The sequence below is a fragment of the Charadrius vociferus genome, unplaced genomic scaffold (genome assembly GCF_000708025.1).
Source record: "Charadrius vociferus isolate BGI_N301 unplaced genomic scaffold, ASM70802v2 scaffold282, whole genome shotgun sequence".
Lineage (NCBI taxonomy): Eukaryota > Metazoa > Chordata > Aves > Charadriiformes > Charadriidae > Charadrius > Charadrius vociferus.
Window position 1 is genome coordinate 1,177,531 of NW_009647731.1, and position 22,547 is coordinate 1,200,077.

A 22,547-nucleotide genomic window follows, 5' to 3' on the forward strand; every position below is an offset into this window, starting at 1 on the left:
TATTAGTGTAGTTTTAAAGAAAAGCAGCATCTTTACATATTAGCAAGCTATGTTAATATTATGGCTCATTTAAATACTTAGAAGCTGTTCTGGCCACACCTAGCATGTTCCTGGATAGCTCATGCTCTTGGAGCAGAGGGTTTGTTGACCTTTATCCCACCCTATAATTCACTTTAAAATGATGGCCATAGAGCTGGCCCAGCATAACTAGGATAAATGTTATCACCTTGTACATGTTTTAAAATCACCTCCTTCAGCTTTGTTTGTTTCAACCGGATTAGATTATTAATCTTACTAGAGAACAGATCATGCCTTTCTCTGTATTTAAGAGCTATTGTTAAATAAATACCAACAGTGGTTCAGATTGTGCTTCACAACTCAGGAAAGTTGACGCTGTTGTCATTAGAGATGGAGTACTGCATAGGTGAGGAAAAAGAACCGGAAGACAATGAAATACACTATATGATGGAGGTGTCATTTGGTCATTCTCTTTGTGTGTTAGCAATCTCCCATAATAAATACAATTTAGTGTCCATTGCAGAAATTTATCTGACTAATTATAGAGGGAGGAAAAAACCTTTAGTCTGATTTGAGTATACACTTGTCATCTTATGCCCTGTTGAGAAAATAGGACTAGAACTTATATTCTATTCTAACATGGATTTAATAGTACAGAATGCCAGTAAAATTTGGTTTACATTTTGAAAAAATCAGTGGTAAATTGTTCTTACTTTTACTGCGATAACATGGAGTTATCCTATAAGACTATGGAATAACTTTCATACTTGTGATGTATAGAAACATGAAGATTGTAAACAGTGTCCACCACACCTCACAATAACTTCTGCCACCAGTAACACCCAGATGAACTATTGACTCCATTTTTCTGACTAGTCCAAAGCACTGAGTCACTACATAACAAAGGCATTAATATAATTAGTTTCTAAATATTTGCCAGGCTGACTGTCTGTTGAGAAGACAGTAGAACAATATGTAGCAGTACACAATAAAGCAACTGGAATATTTTCAACATATACCTCTTGTAGGTGTTTCAAAAGGAGCCCTTTTCTTCCAGAGCTCCAGGGACAGCTTCAGTGGGTATCATTGCCCCTGTTTAGTTTCTGTCAGCACTTTGGAATGGGAAGGCTCCAATACATCTGTTCTTCCCAACAGATCAACATTAGCTTCCTGTGATGGCTGGAGACTCCTAGATTACAGTTCTTACTCATTTCTAAATTCAGTGGCATCTGGGGAACGTGCCATCTGTGAAAGAAATGACAGTGTTACCACACAGCTGCAAAGAGCTCATCAGGAAACACTGAGATTTAGCAGTCGTGTCAGCCACATAAAGATCTTGCACCTAAGAACAGAAGGGTTTCTTAGCCTTCATATCTGTTCAGAGTGTAATTTAATGGCTGTTGTTGCTTGAAGCAAGATTTCACTCCTCTGAGTTACTGTATCTCCCACCTATATTTTGCTTAAAATTCAGCAAGAGTTATGAGTAAAAAGTCTTTGCTTTTTAGCCCTAGCATTTTTTAACCTTTTACCTTTGTAGCCGGGCATTTGGGCTGGGTAGCTTTTCTCAGAGAGAAGCTGTGCTTTCTAGTGTCCTGCCAAATTCAGAATCCTTGGAGAAACATCTGCCTACCACAGAGAAAGGAGTGCTTCATCTCCCAGCTCTGTTCTCTGTGGCATCACGCTTCCTGAATGCATTAATTTAAACCTGTTTCCCACTTCAAGCATTTTATTACAATCAAACAAACGTAAAACAACCAAGGCCTAGAACTGATTATAATAGCTAGAATGTGACATCTAGTGGCTTTAATGAATATTACACAGGAACTTGAAGGTCTTTATCCATGACTAAATATGCTCTGTGTAACTTGAGCTTGCCTAATATGGTCTTATTTTTTAAAGTAAGTATATCCAAGTCATCGCAAGTAGTATCTTCTCAAATGCGTGACTTGTGAAACAAAATAGAGGACTTGAACCTGTTTCAGAGGTTTGTATTTCAGTGAAGTACAGCACTCAGTGCCAAACTGTGTTTTGTCTCCACAAGTGGCTACTGCAAGGTAAATGGAAGAAAATCCTATGTTTTACATTCTTCTTAAAGGAAATGAGAAATAGCACCTCCTGTGCTTTCACAAGAGGCAGGTTTTTCCTGCTGGGAGATGGAAATTACATGGTGATGTTTTCTCCTGGGGCACGTTTCCAGTCTGTCCAGAGCAATCCTGGGAGCCGCTGCTCTTTGGGTACAGTTTCTGTCATGGTGTTACCTAAGGAAACTAAGTGTGGGAGCTCTTATGCTATCGTCATGTCTTCTAATTTTAATGTTTCTCGTGATTAGTAACAAGCTGTTGCATTCAACTGAGTTGAGACAGCTTTTATTACAAAGTTCTTTTGTAAGTAGATAAAAACACAGACACAGATACAATACACTGATTTTACTACTTGTCATCCCTTTATATGATGCTTTGCTTATATAATCAAAGATTGGCTAACAGTGTTTTTAGTTTTATGTTTCTGCAATATTATAAAGATGATAACAAAAGATGCATTTTTTCCACAAAAAAAAAAAGTAGATCCCAAATCTGGGCTTTTATTCCCTCTGCTGGTAAATGCAGGTTCTTTTAAATAGTGTTATGTAGATATATAATGTCTAGGATCTTTACAACATGAGAATTATTTAACAATTTTGTTTCACCTTAAAAATTTCAAAGTGACTGGTCCTAATTTAAAAGTTTTTCTCCTTAAGGTGATACAAAAATCTTTTTTTTTTTTTCTCTGTATAAACATCCTCAACACCGATCCAAGCAGTAACTTTTTACATAAGCAGGTGGCCAGGACAGGCAAATTTATCACATTATCCTATAATGATCAGCAAAAAATATATGGGTTGATTGTGATGTGTGATTAGGAAAATGTTTAGATAGTTCATGGATTTTTTTTTTTTTTTTTAAATTGCATATCAAAATGGAAGTACAGCAATTGTATAAGTATTGATCCAGCATTTCCCACTTCTTCATTTGCAGTACCACATTTTTATAAAAACTTTCCTGTTGATTTTACTTCACAGAACAAACATAAATTTTCAACTTATGTTGTTGCCTCAGGACATCAATATGGAGCTGGGGAAGGACTCCTGCACTACTTTTTTAAGGTAGACATCCAACTATTTTTGAAGGGTCATTTAATTTCTAGTGGCAAACCACACTGGAACTGAATGCATTTTTAGTAGCTTTGGTATCATAAACATAATGCTTTTGTGAACAAACTGATTATTTGATCCCTTTGAAATATTTTAGGTACGGTGGAAGTGTTATCCACTTTTTGGGCTCTATTTTTTTTTTAGTTTTTTTCCATGTTTTTTAAACAATATGTCTATATGTACTTTACAGTGAGAACTTATCTGTCATATCAGTGGAAAGAGGGAAAAAGTCTTTCTTCTCAACATTATATTCTCTTTTTTTCCAAGCATTTCTTTTATTTGGGATACAAAATAACATTTGTCAAGATCAAAGAATATTCCTAAAAAAAAAAAACAAAAAGAAGTTTCTTGGTTTTTGTAGGCTGCCAGTCAGTATTTCTCAAGAATTGTTTCTCTTACTGCACTTCCATTAATAATTCAAGAAATTGAACTTTAAATCCCAAATGTATAGATTTGCCAAGTAAACAAATACTCATTTTTTAGCTCTAGTTAAAAGTAATCTTTTTCTCCTCACTTCTTCTGCATTTGTATTTTCAGATAGGTTGGCTTAGTGAGACTCCTGCAATACCTGTTTTTGGAGATGGAAACAATTTTATTCCAACTATTCATGTTCTTGATTTAGCAGCGTAAGTAAAAAAAAAAAAAATCCCTGGAGAATAATTGATACCAAGCTAGATAACAAATCCAAATCTACTAAAGAGTACTGAGGCTTTTAAATTGGAGTGGGTGGGTTTAAGAACATTCTTTGACCCTTCTTACTGAGTCAAACAGAGACTTCCATTTCTTTAGCACTAGATATGCCTTCTGGAAACCTTATCTGACTGTTGCACCCACGCTATGCTTTTAAGAAATTACTCAATTGCTCAATCTAGAGTGTGATACCAGTTAACTGGTACAGAATTGGAAATGGATCGTGGACTCTACAGCAGGCTAAGTTAATACCTTCTACAGATGTTGCTTTTTATCCTCTGAACTTCTTTCCAAATAAAATACCTAGCTGTGCTTCTTTATTAAGGAAAGTGTATATGAAAATGCCATGCTCTGAAAAGTTCTGTAGGATTTTACAACTTCTTTGTACTGTTTCTGAGATGCATTTAACAATGAAAGCCCAATATGCTTCCCTAACGACCAGCCCCAACTGTACTTGCTACGTTTCAGAGTGTTACAAAACATAGCAGACCACAGGCCGAGGTCTCACTATATACTTGCAGTAGATGTATCTATGCACACTCTTCAAGAATTAATAAAGGTAAGAGATTTGATTCTTTTTTTTTTTATTTTCAGATATCTTTAAGGTTTTAAAGACTATACATTTTACTGAAGTACAAGTTCCTAGGTCTTCCTGAATTATCTTGTGTAGTAAATGACAGGGAAAATTATTTTTAAATCCTCCAAGACTTCTGCCCTTTGAACAAAATACATTCCTGATTTTGCAGAACCAGCTTTTGCAGTATTATCATTAACTTAAGTAGAAATTTTACCTAAGAAAGTTCTGGTGAATTGTTATGGGATTCACCATACTGTAATTAGATCCTCAAAGTCTTTAAGATGTTTTTCGCTTCATTTTGTAGGAAGATATCTTGTTTTTCCAAGTATTTTCAACTTAAGTCTTGAAATAGTCTTGATGACTCTGTTGAACTATACACTGATAGTGAGAGTCAACTAATACAACATAATAGGAGACTTGCTCATGTAGATCGAACAAATGTTATGTAAGGACCAAACATAGAAGTGCAGTATTTTTGGTTGTATCAAAGAGTGTTTCATGGAACAGTGTGTTAGGCAGCTCACAAGAAGATGCAACCTTCGTTTTGGTTCAGGTTAATATACAGGGTTTCAATGAAAAGTTTAGTTGAAGAGCCATTCTCTATAAGTGACCATAATGCAATTAGTCAACACACCTATGGAAGAAGCAAAGGTCAAAATAACTTTTGCAGCTATGGTCAACCATATGAAAGAGCATCATATAAAAATGGACAGAAAAGACATCAAAAATATTACTTCCTTAGAGGAGAAGGGTAGAGGCTATTGAAACATATTATTAGCCATATAAGGCCATTGCATGCTACTTATTAAGTAAAGTTTGGGAGACAGAAAATGAAAATTAGCATTGTTAAACTGTAGGTTGCAGAAAACAAGATGTCAGACTTCAAAAAGGTGTGGTTATGTCCAGATGAAGAAAATAGAATAGAAAAGATCATGAAATCTGGCAGGATAAGTGAAAAAACACTTGAAGATCAACTCTCAGGGAAGATTCAAATTGAATATCCTTTTTTCAAACACTTAAAGAACAAAAAGGCTGCCAGCAAATCTATAAGGCAAATTGATGATCATGGTATAAAAGGAGCATTTAGAGAAGACAAGGCCATAGCAGAGATGCTTTGCATTAGTGAGCGTGGGGTAGGAATTTAGAAGCATCTTAATGCTGCAGGATCTCTTTGTGGATAACTTGTTAGAGGATCTGTGTAAAACTAAAGTAACTCTAGAAAAAGATTATAGAATGAAAGGACAAAATGAACACTAAGAAACCACAAGAGTCTTATGGTATTCACTGAAGAGGTCTGAAATAGCTCAAGAACTCTGATTTGCTAATTCACGCATACAACCTGCTGTTTATCATGATCCTGGCAATTGAAGGCTGAAGGCTGATAAATGTGATGCCAATGTAAAAAGAGAGGTTCCTGAAATATTTTGGGAATTACAGGCCAATATGTCTAATATCGTTGACTAATAACCAGGCACATTATGAGGCATTATAATAAATTAAATGCATTAAAGGACCCCCAGGTACATATGACCTATTTCGGAAGAGTCAATGTGACTTTTCTAAAGTACTTTCCCAAGAAATACTTCCTACAAAAAGTACTTTCAAATACTTTGGAAACCTCCTGCAATTCTTCAGTGTGCCCTGCAAATGTGGATAAGGGTGAAAAAGTTGATGTAGTCTATTTGAATTTATCAAAGGCTTTCAAAGAAGTTTTTCACCAAAAGCTATTGAGAAGCAGCTGGGCACTCTTAAGAAAAGTGGTTGAGTCCTTTCATGGGTATGTTTAGAAACAGGAATTAGAGGGCAGGAGTAATGAACAGTTCTTGTAGAGACAGGATGTTGCCAGCGGGGAGAGTGTTGCAGAGAATGGTGCGGAGAGCTATCTTGGCCAGGAGCTGCACCAGCCCAGGGCAAAATTGTGAAGGTTCATGGGAGAGAAATACCTTGAGACTTACCTAAATATACAGCAGCTATTTCTAGTTTAGGAAGTCTCTGAGCTGAAAATAGTTGAAGATTAGAAGAGTATCTGGAAGGAGTATCATATATGCTTATCCCATTCTCACTTTCATTTAGGCATCCACTCATTGACATCTTTGGAGACAGAATGCTGGAATAGATGTAGATTTGATCTGATGCTTTATATAAATTTTTATGATTTTATGGAATCTAGTGGGGTTTTGAATCTAAGGGCTGTAGGAGTAACTAACAGTTTCTGTTTAATGATGAAACGAAAATGCTATTTTACTATTGTTTACATAATTAAATACTTCACGAACCTGAAGTGAAAATGCTGAGCAATAAAACAAGTCTCCAAATAGATCTTAAGCAGTAGGAGGTTGTACATAGCTTTAGGAGCTTTGGAACACTTTTCTGTGATTTTGGGTTGTTTGTTGTTTTGTTGGTTTTGGGGTTTTTTTTATTGCAAGTTCTAAAGAGGAACTGCATAGAAAAACAAAGGTGTTCAATACTAACAAAGTTAATATACCATTCACTGTCTATTTCAAATCAATATACTGATTTTTCAGGTATAGTGTAACATAAAATTTAAAGCACGTATTTTATCCACAGGAGTCCTGTTCGATTTTTTTCTAAGAAACTGATTTGATAAGTGTATTTTTTTTGCCTTGATAGTGTATCAGTAAGAATGTTGGACCAGGAAAAATTGAGAAGATTCCAAAAGAAAATGCATTCCTGAGCAAAGACTTAACAGTTAGTACTTTTTTCCTTTTATTACTTAAGGAAAGGATGTAAACTTAAGAGTATAATACCATGAAATATATAATTTCTTTTTTTTTTATTTCACCAGAAAAAAATAACCCTAAAACGTGCCTAAAATATATACATTGAGTTTAAATTTAGAAAATATATAAACTAAAATTTAACTATCATAAACCAGACTATTTGAGGACTTACAGCCTGATTTAGAAAAGCAGTGAAGCACTGATGTCGTCGCTGTTGCACTGAGCATACCGGAGCACTCTAACACACCCTACACAAAATGATAAAAATTAAAAAGAAAAAAGTTAATAATGGGGTGCTACTAAGGCTGATGAACACAGTGTACAGAAATTACGTTGTATTCATCTATTGATCTGAAATAAACTGTTCATAGGAGAAATAAACAAATTACAACCCTGATAGTTTTAAGATGGTACTTGATAAATTTATGAAAGACGTTATTCCCTGCAATTATATGAAACCTTTGTATTGTACAGAATAATTATTTAATAGTTCGTTTTCTAATAGTTCATGAGAATATTCAAATACAAATATACATTGAAAATATTTATAGTTTTAAAAAGCTTAAAATATCTGTTTTGCTTTGTGTGCAAACCTTCTTTCCCCATGCTTTAATTCTTTCTATCCTCATGCCTCCATTCTAGTCTCTGGTTTAAGCTAACAGTGTTCTTCTAACATGCATAACTTGTCTGTAAATAAATGTAGCTTTGCTCCCTCAGCAAATGCATTTGGATATGTTGCTTGTGAACCTGCGAATGGAATCTATGTTTCTGAAAGAGACTTTCAATATTAAGTGGGTTGCTGAGGCAGGACTGGTGGAGAACATTGAACAAATCGTCAAGGAATACAAGCAAAGTCGAGGATTACTGGTAATGGTTCGATGCACACTATTCTAAAGGGCTGCTTTCCTTTTTTTCCCCAATAGAAATGGATATATAAACACAAGCTTTAATTTTCTTAAGTAAAAATACATGGACAACTAACGTAGGTGCAAAATAAGTGAACATAAAAACTGAAAATTGAACTGAAAAAGTTAAAAAAGAGGAAATATTAATTAAAACAATAATCATTAAGTTTTATTTCTTTTATGCCTAAAACTAAAATCATGTAAATGCAAAAAAGCTTCCTGATGGAGAAGCTGCTGTTCTGAAACTTTTTTCTGTATGCAATATATGCCATTCCTGGTATATTTTGTTTCAAGAACACAATACATGAATCTTTTAGTTAAGCTTTTTGTAATAGTCAGTAATTAGGCAAGTATTTTGTGTCCTTCTTTATGTTTAGTGAGCTAGAATATTCAACTGCAATGTAGTGATTCGTTGTTTTGGGTTTTTTTAACTCTGCTCTACTGTGTGACATAGCGAGCAACTTTGCTGTTTCCGATGTTAGCTTAATACTTAGAACTTCTGTATTCAAATGTATAGGGAGGGTTATTGAAAAGTGCTTGCGTACATTCAAGTATTGATTGGTGTGATAAAGCTGTTCACATGTCTAAATCTTGTTCAAACTTTGAACAAGAGTTCAGGGGGTGTAAAGCAAAATACAACTACTATTGTTTGAGGTTGTTCATTAAAAGTCCCTGTGTACCTCTGAGAGGATTATCAGATCTGTGTTCGGGTTAAACTACTGCATCTGAGTACATATGCATGTAGTTCAAAAAATTCAGTACAAAATATAGACATACCAAGTGGCAAGGTGAGGGAAGGATAGCTAGACCTCTGACGCTGTCACTACTCTATTAAATTTGCAGAATTTGCACTGTCAGATTTACTAAATTAAGATAGGCAGTTAATGATGTATGATTTTGAGTTTGTTGCATAATCTATTTAATAAGTGTATATTGGAATCCTGATTATAGTTACACATACACAAGCTAGGTAGGCTGAAATAAGAAATCACTAATATCTTAAGATTGTGATGGATCTGAAATTTTTGAGGCCAAAATAACCATTGTGCTGACAGAACTCTACCTCAGTTGGGAAATACAGTGTTTGCACATGTATTGCAGAATATCTGCCACCTCATTCCACAATTCACTGCATCCTATCTATGGGGTTTTGTTTTATCTCTTTTGATCGTTCAAACACTAATAGTGCCACTATAAGTTGGTCTGTGAGTCTACTAAATGGAAACATGCTTTTTCTCCAATGGTAAAGTTGTACATTTAATTTAAATAGCTGTGTTACTCAAAGCCTATGGATGATATAGGAAATATTCAGCAATAAATAAATAAGTGAATTAGTAAAACTGAAATATATTTTCAGTTTTAATTATAACTGTTATTTCCTATTAGTTACAGTAAAAAAAGGTTCCTTTTACATAAAAAAAAAAAAAAATCTGTATTGTTTGAATGATAGTATATCTTTCTTTTTTTCCAGCCTCTCAAAGTTTGCATTCATGGTCCTCCTGGGGTTGGCAAATCAACCATTGCTGAAGAGCTCTGCAAATACTACAAGCTACATCACATTAAGATAAACGATGTGATTTCTGAAACAATAGCAAATCTGGTGTGTTACTGTTTTCTAATGTTGCTCTTATTTTAATTTCTGTGATTTTAAAATCCTCGGCACCATTAAAATTAATTATAATTCAATTTTTTTAGAAGGAAATATCTTTTGACATAACGATCACCTCTGGGGGATACACTGAACTCTTTTTAGAGGCTGAAGGTTGTTCGGTATCTCTCTGTCCAGGAGCATATGTGAAATGAATTGTCGAATTTTTTTTCCCTTTTATTACATATGTGTTTAAAAGAAATTTGGCTATGGAATTTCTGAACCTATTCATATTTCTGATCTTGTCTTCAGGAGAAAATTGTGGCGCCTAAAGAACTGGAATCTGATAGTGTAGAAGAAGAGGGAGAAGATGATGAAGAGGAGGAGGAGGGTAAAAATGTAGATGCAGCACAAGAGTTATTAGCTGAAATAAAAGAAAGCATGGAGCAGAACACAGGTAGGAAATACAAAGTACTAAGATGGGATTTAGGGAACTAGTACAATCCTATGCAAATGGAAAATCAGTAAATAAATGTGTGCTTTAGAGCTTCTACGCTCTATTAAAAGCAAGAATCATGCCCTGTCCATTTGTGCCTCATTTAAAAATCAAATACAATGTTTTACATTAGACATTATATACCTTGATATTAAAAGTGATTTTTTTTAAATACTGTGGTGTTTTTTTAATTATAGAAGTTCCATCTTTCTATTTTTTTATACATTTTACTATCATTCTTTTTACCCTATAAGTTGATATATAAGTAACAAAGGTATACTCAGAAGCATTGGATTCTTGGCCATATGTTTTTAAAAACAACATATTTTCTTCTCAGAAGAGGGAACATAAATTATATAACATAAAGTAAAAAGTTAGTGAAGCACATCTTTAGGAAATTTGCAAAGAAGAAAAGTATTCTAGTAAGAAAAAGAATTAGTCCACTGTCATATGATGTTGCGGGTTTTTTTAAGTACCTTATACCTCATTTTGGCCATCTCTAAAATGTAAGTAGTATTTGCTGAAGCCTATAAAGAATTTTAAAGTCTGCAGATTGAAAAAGGTCCATAAAAAATTGCCATTACCAAAAAGTATGAATTAGTATCTACATATGAATAAAGTCATATAGTTTTTTTACTTAGTGATTAACATATTCTGTGCAGTATAAATTGATCCTCCTTAAAAATGCATTCTATCACTAAAGGTTTACCTGATTTGGATCTCGTGTCTCTGCAAAGCAATGAACTTGTAACACATCCAAAAGCGTCAGTAATGAGATCTATGGCAGCATCTCTTCTGCACGCCTTGCTTTGTTTAAAATAACTTTTAAAATAGTAACATACTTTTATGGTTACAATTTTTTGTAAATATTTAAGACTTTTAAAAGCCAAAGCAAAATCAAGTAGGAAACTGGAGTCAACGGTTGCAAAAGGACAAAAAATCAGGTCAAACCAAGCTTTTTACTCCCATGTATTTGCTCAACAATGTAGGCCAAGTTAATGAACGACTCCCTATCTCAATCTATTAATCTGAAAACGAAACTTGTAAAACCTATCTCGTGTTTGTTTTGCAAGACTATTTTTAAGTCTCACTGTTAATTATAAATACAAAATTATTGCTTTGTCATGTTTTTTTCTATAAATATTTCTTTGCTGCTTCTATTAAAATCGGATTGCATTATTCTAAAAAAAACCTGGCTTTGCGTTTAGTATCCTTAAAATTCTAATAGTGATACCCTTGTAAACACAAATGTAATTTTATTTTACAGCTACACATTTATATTCCATAGATTGCTGACAACATGTAATATACAAACAACTCAAAATACATACATTTTTAATGGTCTAAATAGAAGCGGTTTTGATAAATGAATTAAAACGTTAGTAAAATAATTTCAGATCTCTCTTTTCGATAAACTAGGTACTTATTAACCTTCTTCGTGTCTTAGGTCGGCTAGATGATCAGTATGTTGTTAAATTTGTGAAGGATAAGCTCAAATCTATGCCTTGTAGGAATCAGGGATATGTTTTAGATGGATTCCCAGAGACCTATGATCAGGCAAAAGATCTTTTTAATTGTAAGTACTGCTGCTTTGGTTTTTATTGCTGATAATATTGTCATTATCATTATTGTTCTCAGTGCCATACTAGTTGAAGTGCATCAGCCTTGTAATGACTGCAGTGCAGGACACAAAACAAAGTTTTGACGTGATGCTTAAAATGTAAGAAGGATTGTAATGCACCTTATTTAATTTAAGCACAAGATAGTTTTCAGGCTGCTGTCAAAGTGCGAAGTAAATGCACAAATCTGGAGGATGCTTTCTTGTTCTGTGTTGGTCTGCTCCACTCAAGCAAGCTTTAAGGCAGATTTTCATCATAATATTTAAGGACAGCTTAATAAGGGGATCCAGCCAGTGCACCAATACATGTTTTGTGAGCCAGATTACAGTGGGTGTATTAGATCAGCTACAGTAGATAAGACTTCAGAGGAGCTCTGCAACATAGATTTCAAATTGTGACTAGGCACTGTCCATGCATTAAGTCCAAGAATCATCTCCATATGGAAATTGCATCATGAGGTTTAATGGGAAAAAAATCCCCCAAAACAGTCTTGTGCAGGTTAATATGCTGGGCTATAAATTATCATGCTCAGTTGATGCTCTTCAGGCAGTTTTACTAACTATTCAGAACAGCAGACATTTAGAGGCAGAAACCATTTTAACTGTACTACCGTAAAACATTTCTGCTCGTTGTTCTGAGCCTTGTCTTTGCTTTTGGCACAATAATGTATTCGGCAGGAGGAGAGGGCAGGGTCAGGACAGCAGTTTGAAAATTGGACACATTTTTAAAATGTGTATGCACGTGCATACTTCTGCTATATAGGCAAACAACTATTAGTGTCCCAAGGTAGAATTCTGTGGTGGCTGGCAGCATGAATTACTTACTGAATTCTCTAAACTGGTGTCTAGGTGAGATTAATTTCCAACAATTAGTGTAATTTGAATATAGACAAACTTGTGTTTGTACTGGGCACACTTTTAGCAAATACAATATTGTTGCTTCAAATGAAAATGTCAATCATTTCTTACTTTTGTTTTAGTGGAAAGTGAAGACGAAGAAGAAGAAATTAAAGGCAAAATACCTAAGTGTGATAAATTAATCACTCCTGGTAAGTTTGATAGTTTTATTTGTAAATAAACAGAAGAGTTTTCAAATACTGCTGCCACCAACGAGAGGTCTAAAATATCACTCCATCTGTTCATATTTAATTTAACATAAAATAAATATCTAATTTGTGTAATGCTGCTGTCCCCTTATTTGAAAATGAACAATAAATCAAAAGGAAGGTTTTAGTTTGGTTTGTGGGTGTTTTATTCTTCTATTATTTTTCTTTTTGTGAAAATGCCATCAACTGTTGGCTGATAACAATAGTAGTGGCTGCCTTTGTTGTGGTTACAGCAGCTATTAATGGAACAAAAATGAGCTCCTGAACTTGGCATATTAAAAAAATGTAAGTTTATCTTTGGTCTGATATCTTGAAAGATGTTACCAAATTCATTTTAATGCATCAGTGAAGTTGGAAATTAAAATAGAGTGGGTTTCATCTAAGCAGAAATAGCTTCATCCTGGTGTTTTCACTATTCTTGATTTCTTTGGAAGTTTTGATTACATTCCAACAATACATTCGGCATATTTTGCATTACAAGATATGCATAGTTAGATAGGATAAAGGTTGAATATCTCAAAGGTTTAGTGTCCCAGAAAATGATAATTTACTGGCTTCAGTGGAAGTGAAGAAAATTCAGAACTTTCTGAAAAAAGTCATTGCACTTACATGAAGGGGACAAAGGTTTCATTTAAAAGGCAGGCTTCTAATAAATTTTTAACCACTTATGAATTGCTGATTTCTGAAGTGAATAATTTCTGTTATTCATAAACAAACCCACTTTTAGCCACCATTTCAAAAGAGGAAATATGAATGAATTATTATGATGGGCTGGAGAAGTACTACTTTCTCTCCCATAACAGGACTTCAGGCATGGAATCTGTTTTAAGAAGATACTTTCACAACCTTGCAGGAAACTTGTTTTAGAAAATAGAATGGTCCAGAAAGGATTTTTGCTGTTTTGGGGAGGCTTTCTTGGGTTGCGGTCAGGTTTTTTGTGGGTTGGGGGAATTTCAGGTGGTGGGTTGTTTGGGATTTTTTTTTTTGAGGGTGGTGGTGGGTGTCTGTGCTTGATTCTACAAACTTCTTTCTGATGTCAGAAAAATTACTTCCTGGCTTTGTTAAATTAACAGGTTTCAGTAGTATTGAGTAAGGATAGTAATAGAAATATCAGAATATATTGTGATAAATAATCTGAGTTGAAGCTACAAACATGACACTTCAGAAGTGAAGAAAGGAGACTTCTTTCTTTTTATGGATCCTTGAAACGTTTCTGGTTTTTTTATCTACCAATAGTACTACAAATAACATTGACACTAAATTTTATGGCATGTAGTGGCATAGTATCTTTAATGTATTATTCATTTTTTTTTTAATTTACTTTAATTCAGCAGATGCACCTTTATTTGTGAGACTAAAAATCACAATACAATACTTTTGATGACTTGACAAGCAAGTTGTTAAATTTTCCAGTGTTACTTGCTGCTTTGGCTGCACAATTCATAAGTATTTTTTTCCTTCTATACTTATTACATGTATTGGTTGTACGATAGCTTTCTCAGAAAATTTGGACTACACTGCATTGCTGTTCTTAAGATTTTTGTGCTATTTATTGCAAGAATAGTCTTGTTGATAGTGCTAGAAAAGAATTTGGTGAAATTGGAGTTGGTAGTTTCTTTACAGATGTCTCAATATTGTTGGATTGCTCTAACTGGAGAAGTTGAGTACAAGCATTTGATAATTAAATTCTCTATAAATACATATACGATTCAGGTCTATTTATGTTCAGTTGTGGTTTAAAATTTCTTACTAGCACAAAATAGGTAAGATAGAAGAAAAACAATAATATATGAGTGCTGATGATGTGTTCTTCTTCACAGAATTTGTTATTTCTTTGACTGCATCTGATAAATTCCTTATAAACAGAATAATAAATCTGCCAGAGAGTGTTGTTGCTGGAACTCATTATACCCAGGACCGGTTCCTGCAATCTCTAAATCTCTTCAGAGAGTTAAACACAGAAGATGAGACTGTACTCAACTATTTTGATGAACTTGAAATACATCCTCAGTTTGTTGGTATGATATAATGAAATTAGTAGATAAAATATGAATAAAATGGTTTTGTTGTTACAAATTTAACAGTTGTGAAGATCAGATTGTAAGTCTATATATAAAAATAATATTTTAAATTAACGTTGCAGAATACATATACAACAAGCATTTGATTATATACCTGCAAAAATATCTGTATACTCATAAGGATTCTGAATTGTTCTCATACAGTGAATCTGTTTTAAAAAAATATTTTTTTAATTGTACATTCTTGTAGGCTAAATGAGCAAAATAATTTTCTGACTTAGGTTATAGACCTCTGCACTGGCATCCTTCCAGATTGGTGTAATAGTATATTTTCATCAGCTTTCAATATTATAGTTGCTCATATTTTTTTCTTTAGATTTATCCTCAGATGCCATGACAATATATGGGTAATCTGGAAATAACGAAGCATGGAAAAAAAAAGTAGTAAAAATCAAAGGTGGAAGGCTAGAACTGATTCTGTTTTGTACTATACCTGTATATGAGACACACTATCTAGAAAATTGTGATTACTGGGAAATCTTGAGAAGATTACTATAATTTGATTATTCAAAATCAGTGAGATCAGGGTGAAACCATTCTTAAGAAAAATGTTTGGTTTGTTGTGGTTTTTTTTTGGGGGGGGAGAGGTAGAGGAGCGGGGAGAAAAGAAAGAACAAGGGAAAACCCTGCAACTATAATCAAGCTGCTGATATTTGGAATGTCCATTGGAGATGAGTTATGAGAAGTTAATTGTTGAACAGCCTCAGTCATAATTGATTTCCTAAGTTTTTTTTATTTAATGTCAGTCATGGAAAGTATCTTAAGAATAACACCATACATGTGTTGTTAGGAAGTGTAGCAGTAGAAAAAAAATAGTGTGTTAGTATAATAATTTTAGAATTGAGGTAATTTGGCTACAGAAAGTACATGTAAGAAATGGTAAATATTAAGGCCTGGTGCCTTATTCTTATATTCTTATCTCAGACACTTCTGGTTATGCAAGTAGTAGCACTGTCCAAGACCATGACTTATTTTTGTGGGGACTATAAAGTGTATACTCTATGATAGACTACTGCAGTGTTTTCTGCTAAGAATTATGCCCAAAAATTACCTTAAACTCTAGTCCATTACAAATAAGGAAACTCACTGGCCTACTAATTTTAATTATTGAGGTATCACAACTGTGACATTCAGTGACTTCCACATGATTTTCACATTCAGTTTATAGTGTTGATTCTCATCTTCAAAGGAGCATTGTCTTTAGTTTCTGTTTATCTCAGGAACTGCCTCTTTACGTATACTAACATCACTGACTGCTACCCACCAAAGTAGGCAAGCGTGTAGCTTTCTGTTGTAGCACGGTAAGGACAGATGACAAAGATAACTTCAGTGAAGAACCTTCAGCTCTGCAAATACCCCTCCATTCTAGCTGATGTTCCAGTTGGTTTATCAGATCCATATAATTAAGTAGCATCAAATTTAAGCAGAGAACCAACTGCTTTCTCAGTCATATTCTGAATTAAGTGGGGAATGGTTAAAAAATTGTCCTTGATTTGTTAAATACTGACTTAAATTAATCAAATCTTTCTTCCACCTTACTTTTAGAAATTCATAAAATGGCTTTATGAATTGCTTTCATGATAATTATTTTTTCTGAGTTTGAAATATGATTAGTGCAAAGGAGTGGGCTTCAAGATTCTGGAAGCCCTACTTTGCTACAGTGACTCACTACATGAAGTCTGCAAGTCAGTTGTCTTGTTTTTCTCATCTGCAAATTGGGCATGGTGAGACAGGCATATTAGATCATCTATAAAAAGGCATATTAAAGTTATAACAGCAATTTCCTTTGAAGATCTTAATTTGTGAACTCCTTTTCTGGGGATATTTTCTGTCAATTAGTGTCAGTGCTAACCTCATTTTTTATTTAAAAGATATTTATTTTTGAGGATAAATGCAGTTAATTAAGATTGCTGTAATATTTGCATTGTAATCTTGCTTGGCCATCTAAGAAAAAAATGCAGTCTTTGAGACCTCAAATTCAATGATGAGAGAGTTCTTCACAATACTTTAAATTACTAGAAAAGTGGTTTGCACTGTAATTTTTATTGCAGAAACAATGGACTACTTGACACAGAAAATGTATTCTTCTTTTAATTTGGAATACTTCAGGAATGTAATTCCCGATTTTTTGAAAGACAAAGTTCTAAAAGAAATTTTATCATGTAGAATTATGTTAGCTTTCTCCTTTATTCGTTAGCAGAGTTTGGGCTTCAGGTCTACATCACAAACACTTAAACTCTTGGAATAATGGTGTCAGTATTAGACAGCTATCTTCTGTCTGAATTAGTGATTAGGAAGAAATGGGAAGCATGCTTTGCCAATGGCTTTCAAAATAATGTCATAAAGCAGAGGACTGTGGAGTAGGGACTACTGGATTCTCATCTAAATTGTGTATTCTACTTGTTCTGTTTTTTACCCTTCCTCTGCTTGCTCTCCTTACCCATTTCTGTACCTTTACATCTCCAGTCCCTTAGCACTGAACAACCCCTTTATCTCTGTATTCTCTGGATGCCTCAAAAGCCCACATTTCCTCTTTTCCATGCACATTTCTATACCCTTTCTGCCAGATGCCTCCCCACACTGAATGCATACAGAGCCCAGAAAGCCCTAGAGACAGTCCATATTTTTCTGTGTTTTTTCTTTTCCTTCTTTTTTTGCAAGGTTAATATGCAAGTAGCCTTCAGCAATTAAAAGAGAGAAGGAATGAAATTAAAGAGAAGGTCTTGCTCATTCTCTGTGCTCCTACATGAAGCTTCAGATTTGTTTTGTAGATATAACACAATAGGAGTTCAACTAGAGATAGGTTTGTGTATTTGTAAATCTGTTTGAGTGAAAACTTTGGAGTTTGTTGCCAAATCCTAACAACCTATTGTGTAACCTGCAGGGGAGACAGGGTCAAAAGCTGATGATGTTATGCATCTGGATAAGTTGACATAAGATTGGTGCCAGGAACATCTCTGATAGTGAATGACCTCCTTTTCAAGTTTCAAAACCTAGGCAGGCTGCAGCTGACAAACAGAATAGTTGTAAAAATTTTTTTAATACACTTCTCCCTTACATCATCTTAAAAAGACAAACTATTTTAGCTGAAACTGTTAAAGAAAATCAGATGTAGAAAACTTCATTTTGTGTAGCAAAAATTCAACATTTATAAGCAACTGAAAACAATGTCTTATACTTAAAAATTCAAATAGCGTGAACACTGTATATTTTTAGGTCTTGCAATTATTTACTGATGTCCATTGATAATTGACAGAAGTCTTGAAAAGTTCTCTCCTGTATTGTTTAAAAGATGTAGCCAAATTTGAAGATCCTGAGAACAGACTTATTTTAAAAGAGATCATCAAAGAAATTGGGGAACCTCGGAATTATGGTTTGACAGATGAAGAAAAGGAGAACTTGGAACGCAAAGCAGCTGAGGAACGCCTTGTCAAAGAAGCTCAAGAAAAAGCTGAACGAGAGCGTAAAGAAGCTGAGGAAAGGGCTGAAAGGATGGCAAATTGGGAAGAGTGGGTAAGTTAATACATATTTTTGGGAAACCGTTATTATTTATGTGTTTTAGATGGCTTCCAGCAATCTGTTACATAAATACACTTGGAAAGTGTGGCATAAATTCTCTACTTCCTTATATGATCCTTTAGATCTGGGTTAGATTATCTTCACAGTGCATTTTGAGGCTCAACCTAAAGAATATAGTCTGGTTTTCGTTACAGACGTAGCTTTTTTGCATGTTGGCATCAGCATGTCTTTAACATACTTTTATGATACTCTTCTTGTTGTTGCTGTGCCAGACTTTTATTTTACCATTTATAAACATCTACTACAATAAACGGTATTTTTCCATAACCAGTCTTGAAGGACTTTTGCATGTTGTTCACTTTACTTCTAAGCAGCTGACCACATCTTAATTATCATGCCTTTCAAACGAGATTTTTAACTCAACAACTGCTCCAGTCTGTATTGCAGAAAGGTTTCTGAGCCTGCAAGAGAAACACCTTTGAGAGCTGAGTCCTCAGTTCAGTGAGGACTACCCGATGCAGTCTGAAGGATGCTTTTTGTTTGCTAATACTTTGATAAGTACTTGGTATTTAGGCTACCTGACCTCACGGGATTTGCACGTGATGCTTTTTCCTTTTCTTCTTTGCTACACCTAAGGGCATTTGAGGTAAATAACCTGAAATGCATACTATAAGAATGTTCTTGTTCACACCCAAAGTCAGGTTGTTTCACCAGAAGGCAGTTCTTCTATTGTCTGCTTCTAGAGGATTTAAAAACAAACTGATCATTCCACAGGATGCCCATACACATCTATGGGGAAATAATACCCTGAAACTACTCACTTCTAAAGAAGCGTTTACATTGCTCTGATGTTGTCTTGTAAATAACTTTTCTTTGTTATCGCTATGCTTATTTACAGCTTTGTTCAACATTAAATAGCATTTTGTACTCTCTGTAAACTTGTCTAACAGATTAGTAAGGGTAGTTAACATGCTTTTAGCTATATTCAATCCAAACCCATCTAACTTTCAAGAGAGCAAACTCTGCTTTATTAAAAGCTAAAGTAAGCGTTTAATAAAATGTGTGCTTAAGTGTATCCCTTTAAATAGGCAGATGCTCAGGAAATCTAAGCAAGTATTCATATGCCCTTGAGACTGTAGATTAGCTGCTGTCTCTGAGTGGTGACCAAAGACCACTTATAGCATTTATTCAATAGCACTCCTGGATTGAGTGAATAAGGTAAGTATCTTTTCCAGATATTACTATATCCATTTTATCTGAACATTGCTCTTGTGTTATGCCTTGAGTATAGAAAAGCAGTCTTCAGAGCATCATCTGCTTGCTGTATCTATGTATAACTCAGGCTGCTGATGAATAAAAACAGTATATGAGACAAGAGAGGACAATCAAATGGTTTTGAGTAATCTCCTGGCTAAAACTACTGCAAGTATGCGTGCTATTAAGTGCTATTAAATGGAAGAAAGAAAAATTCCCAGCAGTTTTATTTCCCTACCCTTCCTACTTTTTGAGTGTAATCATTGTATTTGATTTAACCTGAATTCAAGAATACATTTAGCTGGTGTAAACAGATGTAATTCACTGTGGTTTTAGTTTAACTCTCATCCCCCTCAAAAACGGACATAAATGAAATAAAACCAAAACAAAGCAAAGAAACCAAACACAAAACAAACAAACAAACAAAAACCCAACCCAATTTACATTTATTTAGAGACTCAGGGCTCCCTTTTGTGTTAAAATAGTCTCCTTCCCCTCCAGTGCAAAGAACCCTCAGGAAACTGCATTTGCAACAGTATTAATTTTTGAGTGATACAGTGTATTCCAAACATTTTGCCAAATATCTTAAGGAAACAGAACCACTGGAAGACTTCAGAATATAAAGAGAGAAACACAAAATAATTTTACTAAGGAGATTATTTCAGTTTTCATCATGTTCAATTCTTTGTCCTCACTGTGCTGCGTGCTCTACATTTAATAAGCAGTTCATAATATTTCCTGCCAAGGTGTGTGTTTTTAAAGTTCTGTCCACAGCTTCTAACACTATTTTTTTCTCTAGGCAACCATTATTATTTAGTCAAGTTCTACTTGGTAAGTGTTATAAACCTTATTCTTTATGATTTTATTCATTATTTGTAGAATAAACATCTGGAGGAAGTTAAAAGACAAGAACAAGAGTTATTGGAAGCCCAGTCCATTCCACTACGAAACTATTTAATGAAGAATGTCATGCCAACACTTCTGCAAGGGATAAATGAATGCTGTAGGATCAGGCCAGATGACCCAGTTGATTTTCTGGTAAGGTGATTACATTTTTTTTTCTTATAAATGTTTAAGAAAGCTTAATGAAAATATTCATGTAGACCCAAAGACTCTCTGTTAACATAAGGACTGTAACTCTTTTTCCCCACTGTCATGATAACAATTAATTAACGGATAGTATCTGCAATTCTGGTGAGCAGTAATTATTGCGAAAACTAAAAACTCAGCAACTACACTTTCTGGGATCCATTCACACTGTGTATCAAGTAAGGGCTTAATCCAGTTTTGCTAAACAGTAACAGGACAAGAATCGCTACCAGAATCTGTTTCTCTTTGGTGTGTGCACACTGCACACCTGGTGTACCCTGCCAATTCTGCTGTGACACAGGCCTGCAGCAAGGGGGACATCACTCTCCATCCTGCTTACACCCCTCTAGGCACGTGTTACTGTCATGGTGAATGAAAGCTCTTCAAGTAATTCCCTTCGCAATACACAGATAAATTAATGAGTAAATCCTATAAAACATCCATAGAATAATTCCAGTTGCAAAGGACCTCAAGAAGTTATCTAATTCAACGTTCCACTGAAAGCAGGGTCTGCATTGCATTCAGACAAGAATTCAGGTGCTGGAAAGTTATTGCTGTACTGCTGCTCTTCCTGCACATCCCAAGAAAGTTATTAACAACCTAGTACTGTTTTCATGAAAAGAAACATTTTATTAACCAAGCAAAAGCTTAAACTGACAGCATCAGTGTTGCGTGCCACTTTAAGCACTAAGCAATGTTGAATTGTTTTAACCTTTTTGCTTACTGATGAGTGACAACTACCTGTAGCTGTAGGAGCACGAGAACTTCCCTGCTAACTGCATAAATTCTAAAGATCTGTATTATCTACTTCCTGGATGTAGAACTCCGGCCCTAGGGTACTCCCTAGGATGTTCCATGGAGTGACAAACACTGTCAGAAACGGCTCACTTCCTTCTCTTGCCCGTGATAAATATGGGGTGACTGCTATGAAGGGGGAGAATGAGATGGATGGTATTTGTGGGGAAGAGGTTTCTCTGACATATCTGCCAGCAATTACATTTTAGAGCCATTTAATACATTCCATGATTTTGTTTAAAGCAATGTTATTCACTATATTTTTGCTATTTTGTGTATATTTTACACTTATTTTCAAGTATTGAATTCTAACTTTGAAACTCTTCTGTTTACAGGCAGAATATCTCTTCAAGAACAGTCCTGATATCGAATGAGATAAACATTAAATCCTCACAGCTGTTGAAACCGTTAAGTAGAAAAAGAGAAAATTCCTAATACATTTTAAATAAAAATACATAGTTTCTGCAATTATTTTTGTTTAGGCTTATTGTGTAATCTCCATTTTTTTTCCCTCATACTTTATTACTAAGTTGTATTGGGTTTTTTATATTCTTTCTACAAAAGTACCATTTACTGCATGTATTCATTAATACAGTTATGCATCTGTATTTCATATGTCTATTTGAAATGGTGAACCATAAGAATCTGTTCTCTCTCCAAAATTTTCTTCCTGGATTTTTTTCAGCTATACATTCTATTCAAGCAATAAATAGAATCAAATTGTCCTGATCCCTAGCGGATGTAGACACCTAGCCTGAGAAAACCTTTTCCTAAATAAACAAACACGCACATAGGTGTAGTTCTCATTTAATTCTCTTCATCATTCAATATTTGATACATGTTTTTTACAGATTCTTGAAGAATCTAGACTTTCCAGCAC

General features: G+C 34.4%; 1 protein-coding gene across 1 annotated transcript in view; it reads left to right on the forward strand.

The window, feature by feature from the left end:
- Positions 1 to 22,041, forward strand: part of AK7 (adenylate kinase 7) — a 26,092-nt gene extending 4,051 nt beyond the window's left edge. Inside the window, exons 6-18 of the mRNA XM_009881609.1 lie at positions 3,077 to 3,160; positions 3,746 to 3,834; positions 4,367 to 4,457; positions 7,107 to 7,184; positions 7,934 to 8,083; positions 9,593 to 9,721; positions 10,022 to 10,166; positions 11,653 to 11,781; positions 12,804 to 12,872; positions 14,750 to 14,947; positions 18,303 to 18,523; positions 20,663 to 20,821; positions 22,003 to 22,041. Of these exons, the coding sequence (XP_009879911.1) occupies positions 3,077 to 3,160; positions 3,746 to 3,834; positions 4,367 to 4,457; positions 7,107 to 7,184; positions 7,934 to 8,083; positions 9,593 to 9,721; positions 10,022 to 10,166; positions 11,653 to 11,781; positions 12,804 to 12,872; positions 14,750 to 14,947; positions 18,303 to 18,523; positions 20,663 to 20,821; positions 22,003 to 22,041 (1,581 nt within the window). The remainder of the gene's footprint in view (positions 1 to 3,076; positions 3,161 to 3,745; positions 3,835 to 4,366; positions 4,458 to 7,106; positions 7,185 to 7,933; positions 8,084 to 9,592; positions 9,722 to 10,021; positions 10,167 to 11,652; positions 11,782 to 12,803; positions 12,873 to 14,749; positions 14,948 to 18,302; positions 18,524 to 20,662; positions 20,822 to 22,002) is intronic.
- Positions 22,042 to 22,547: the final 506 nt, after the last annotated feature.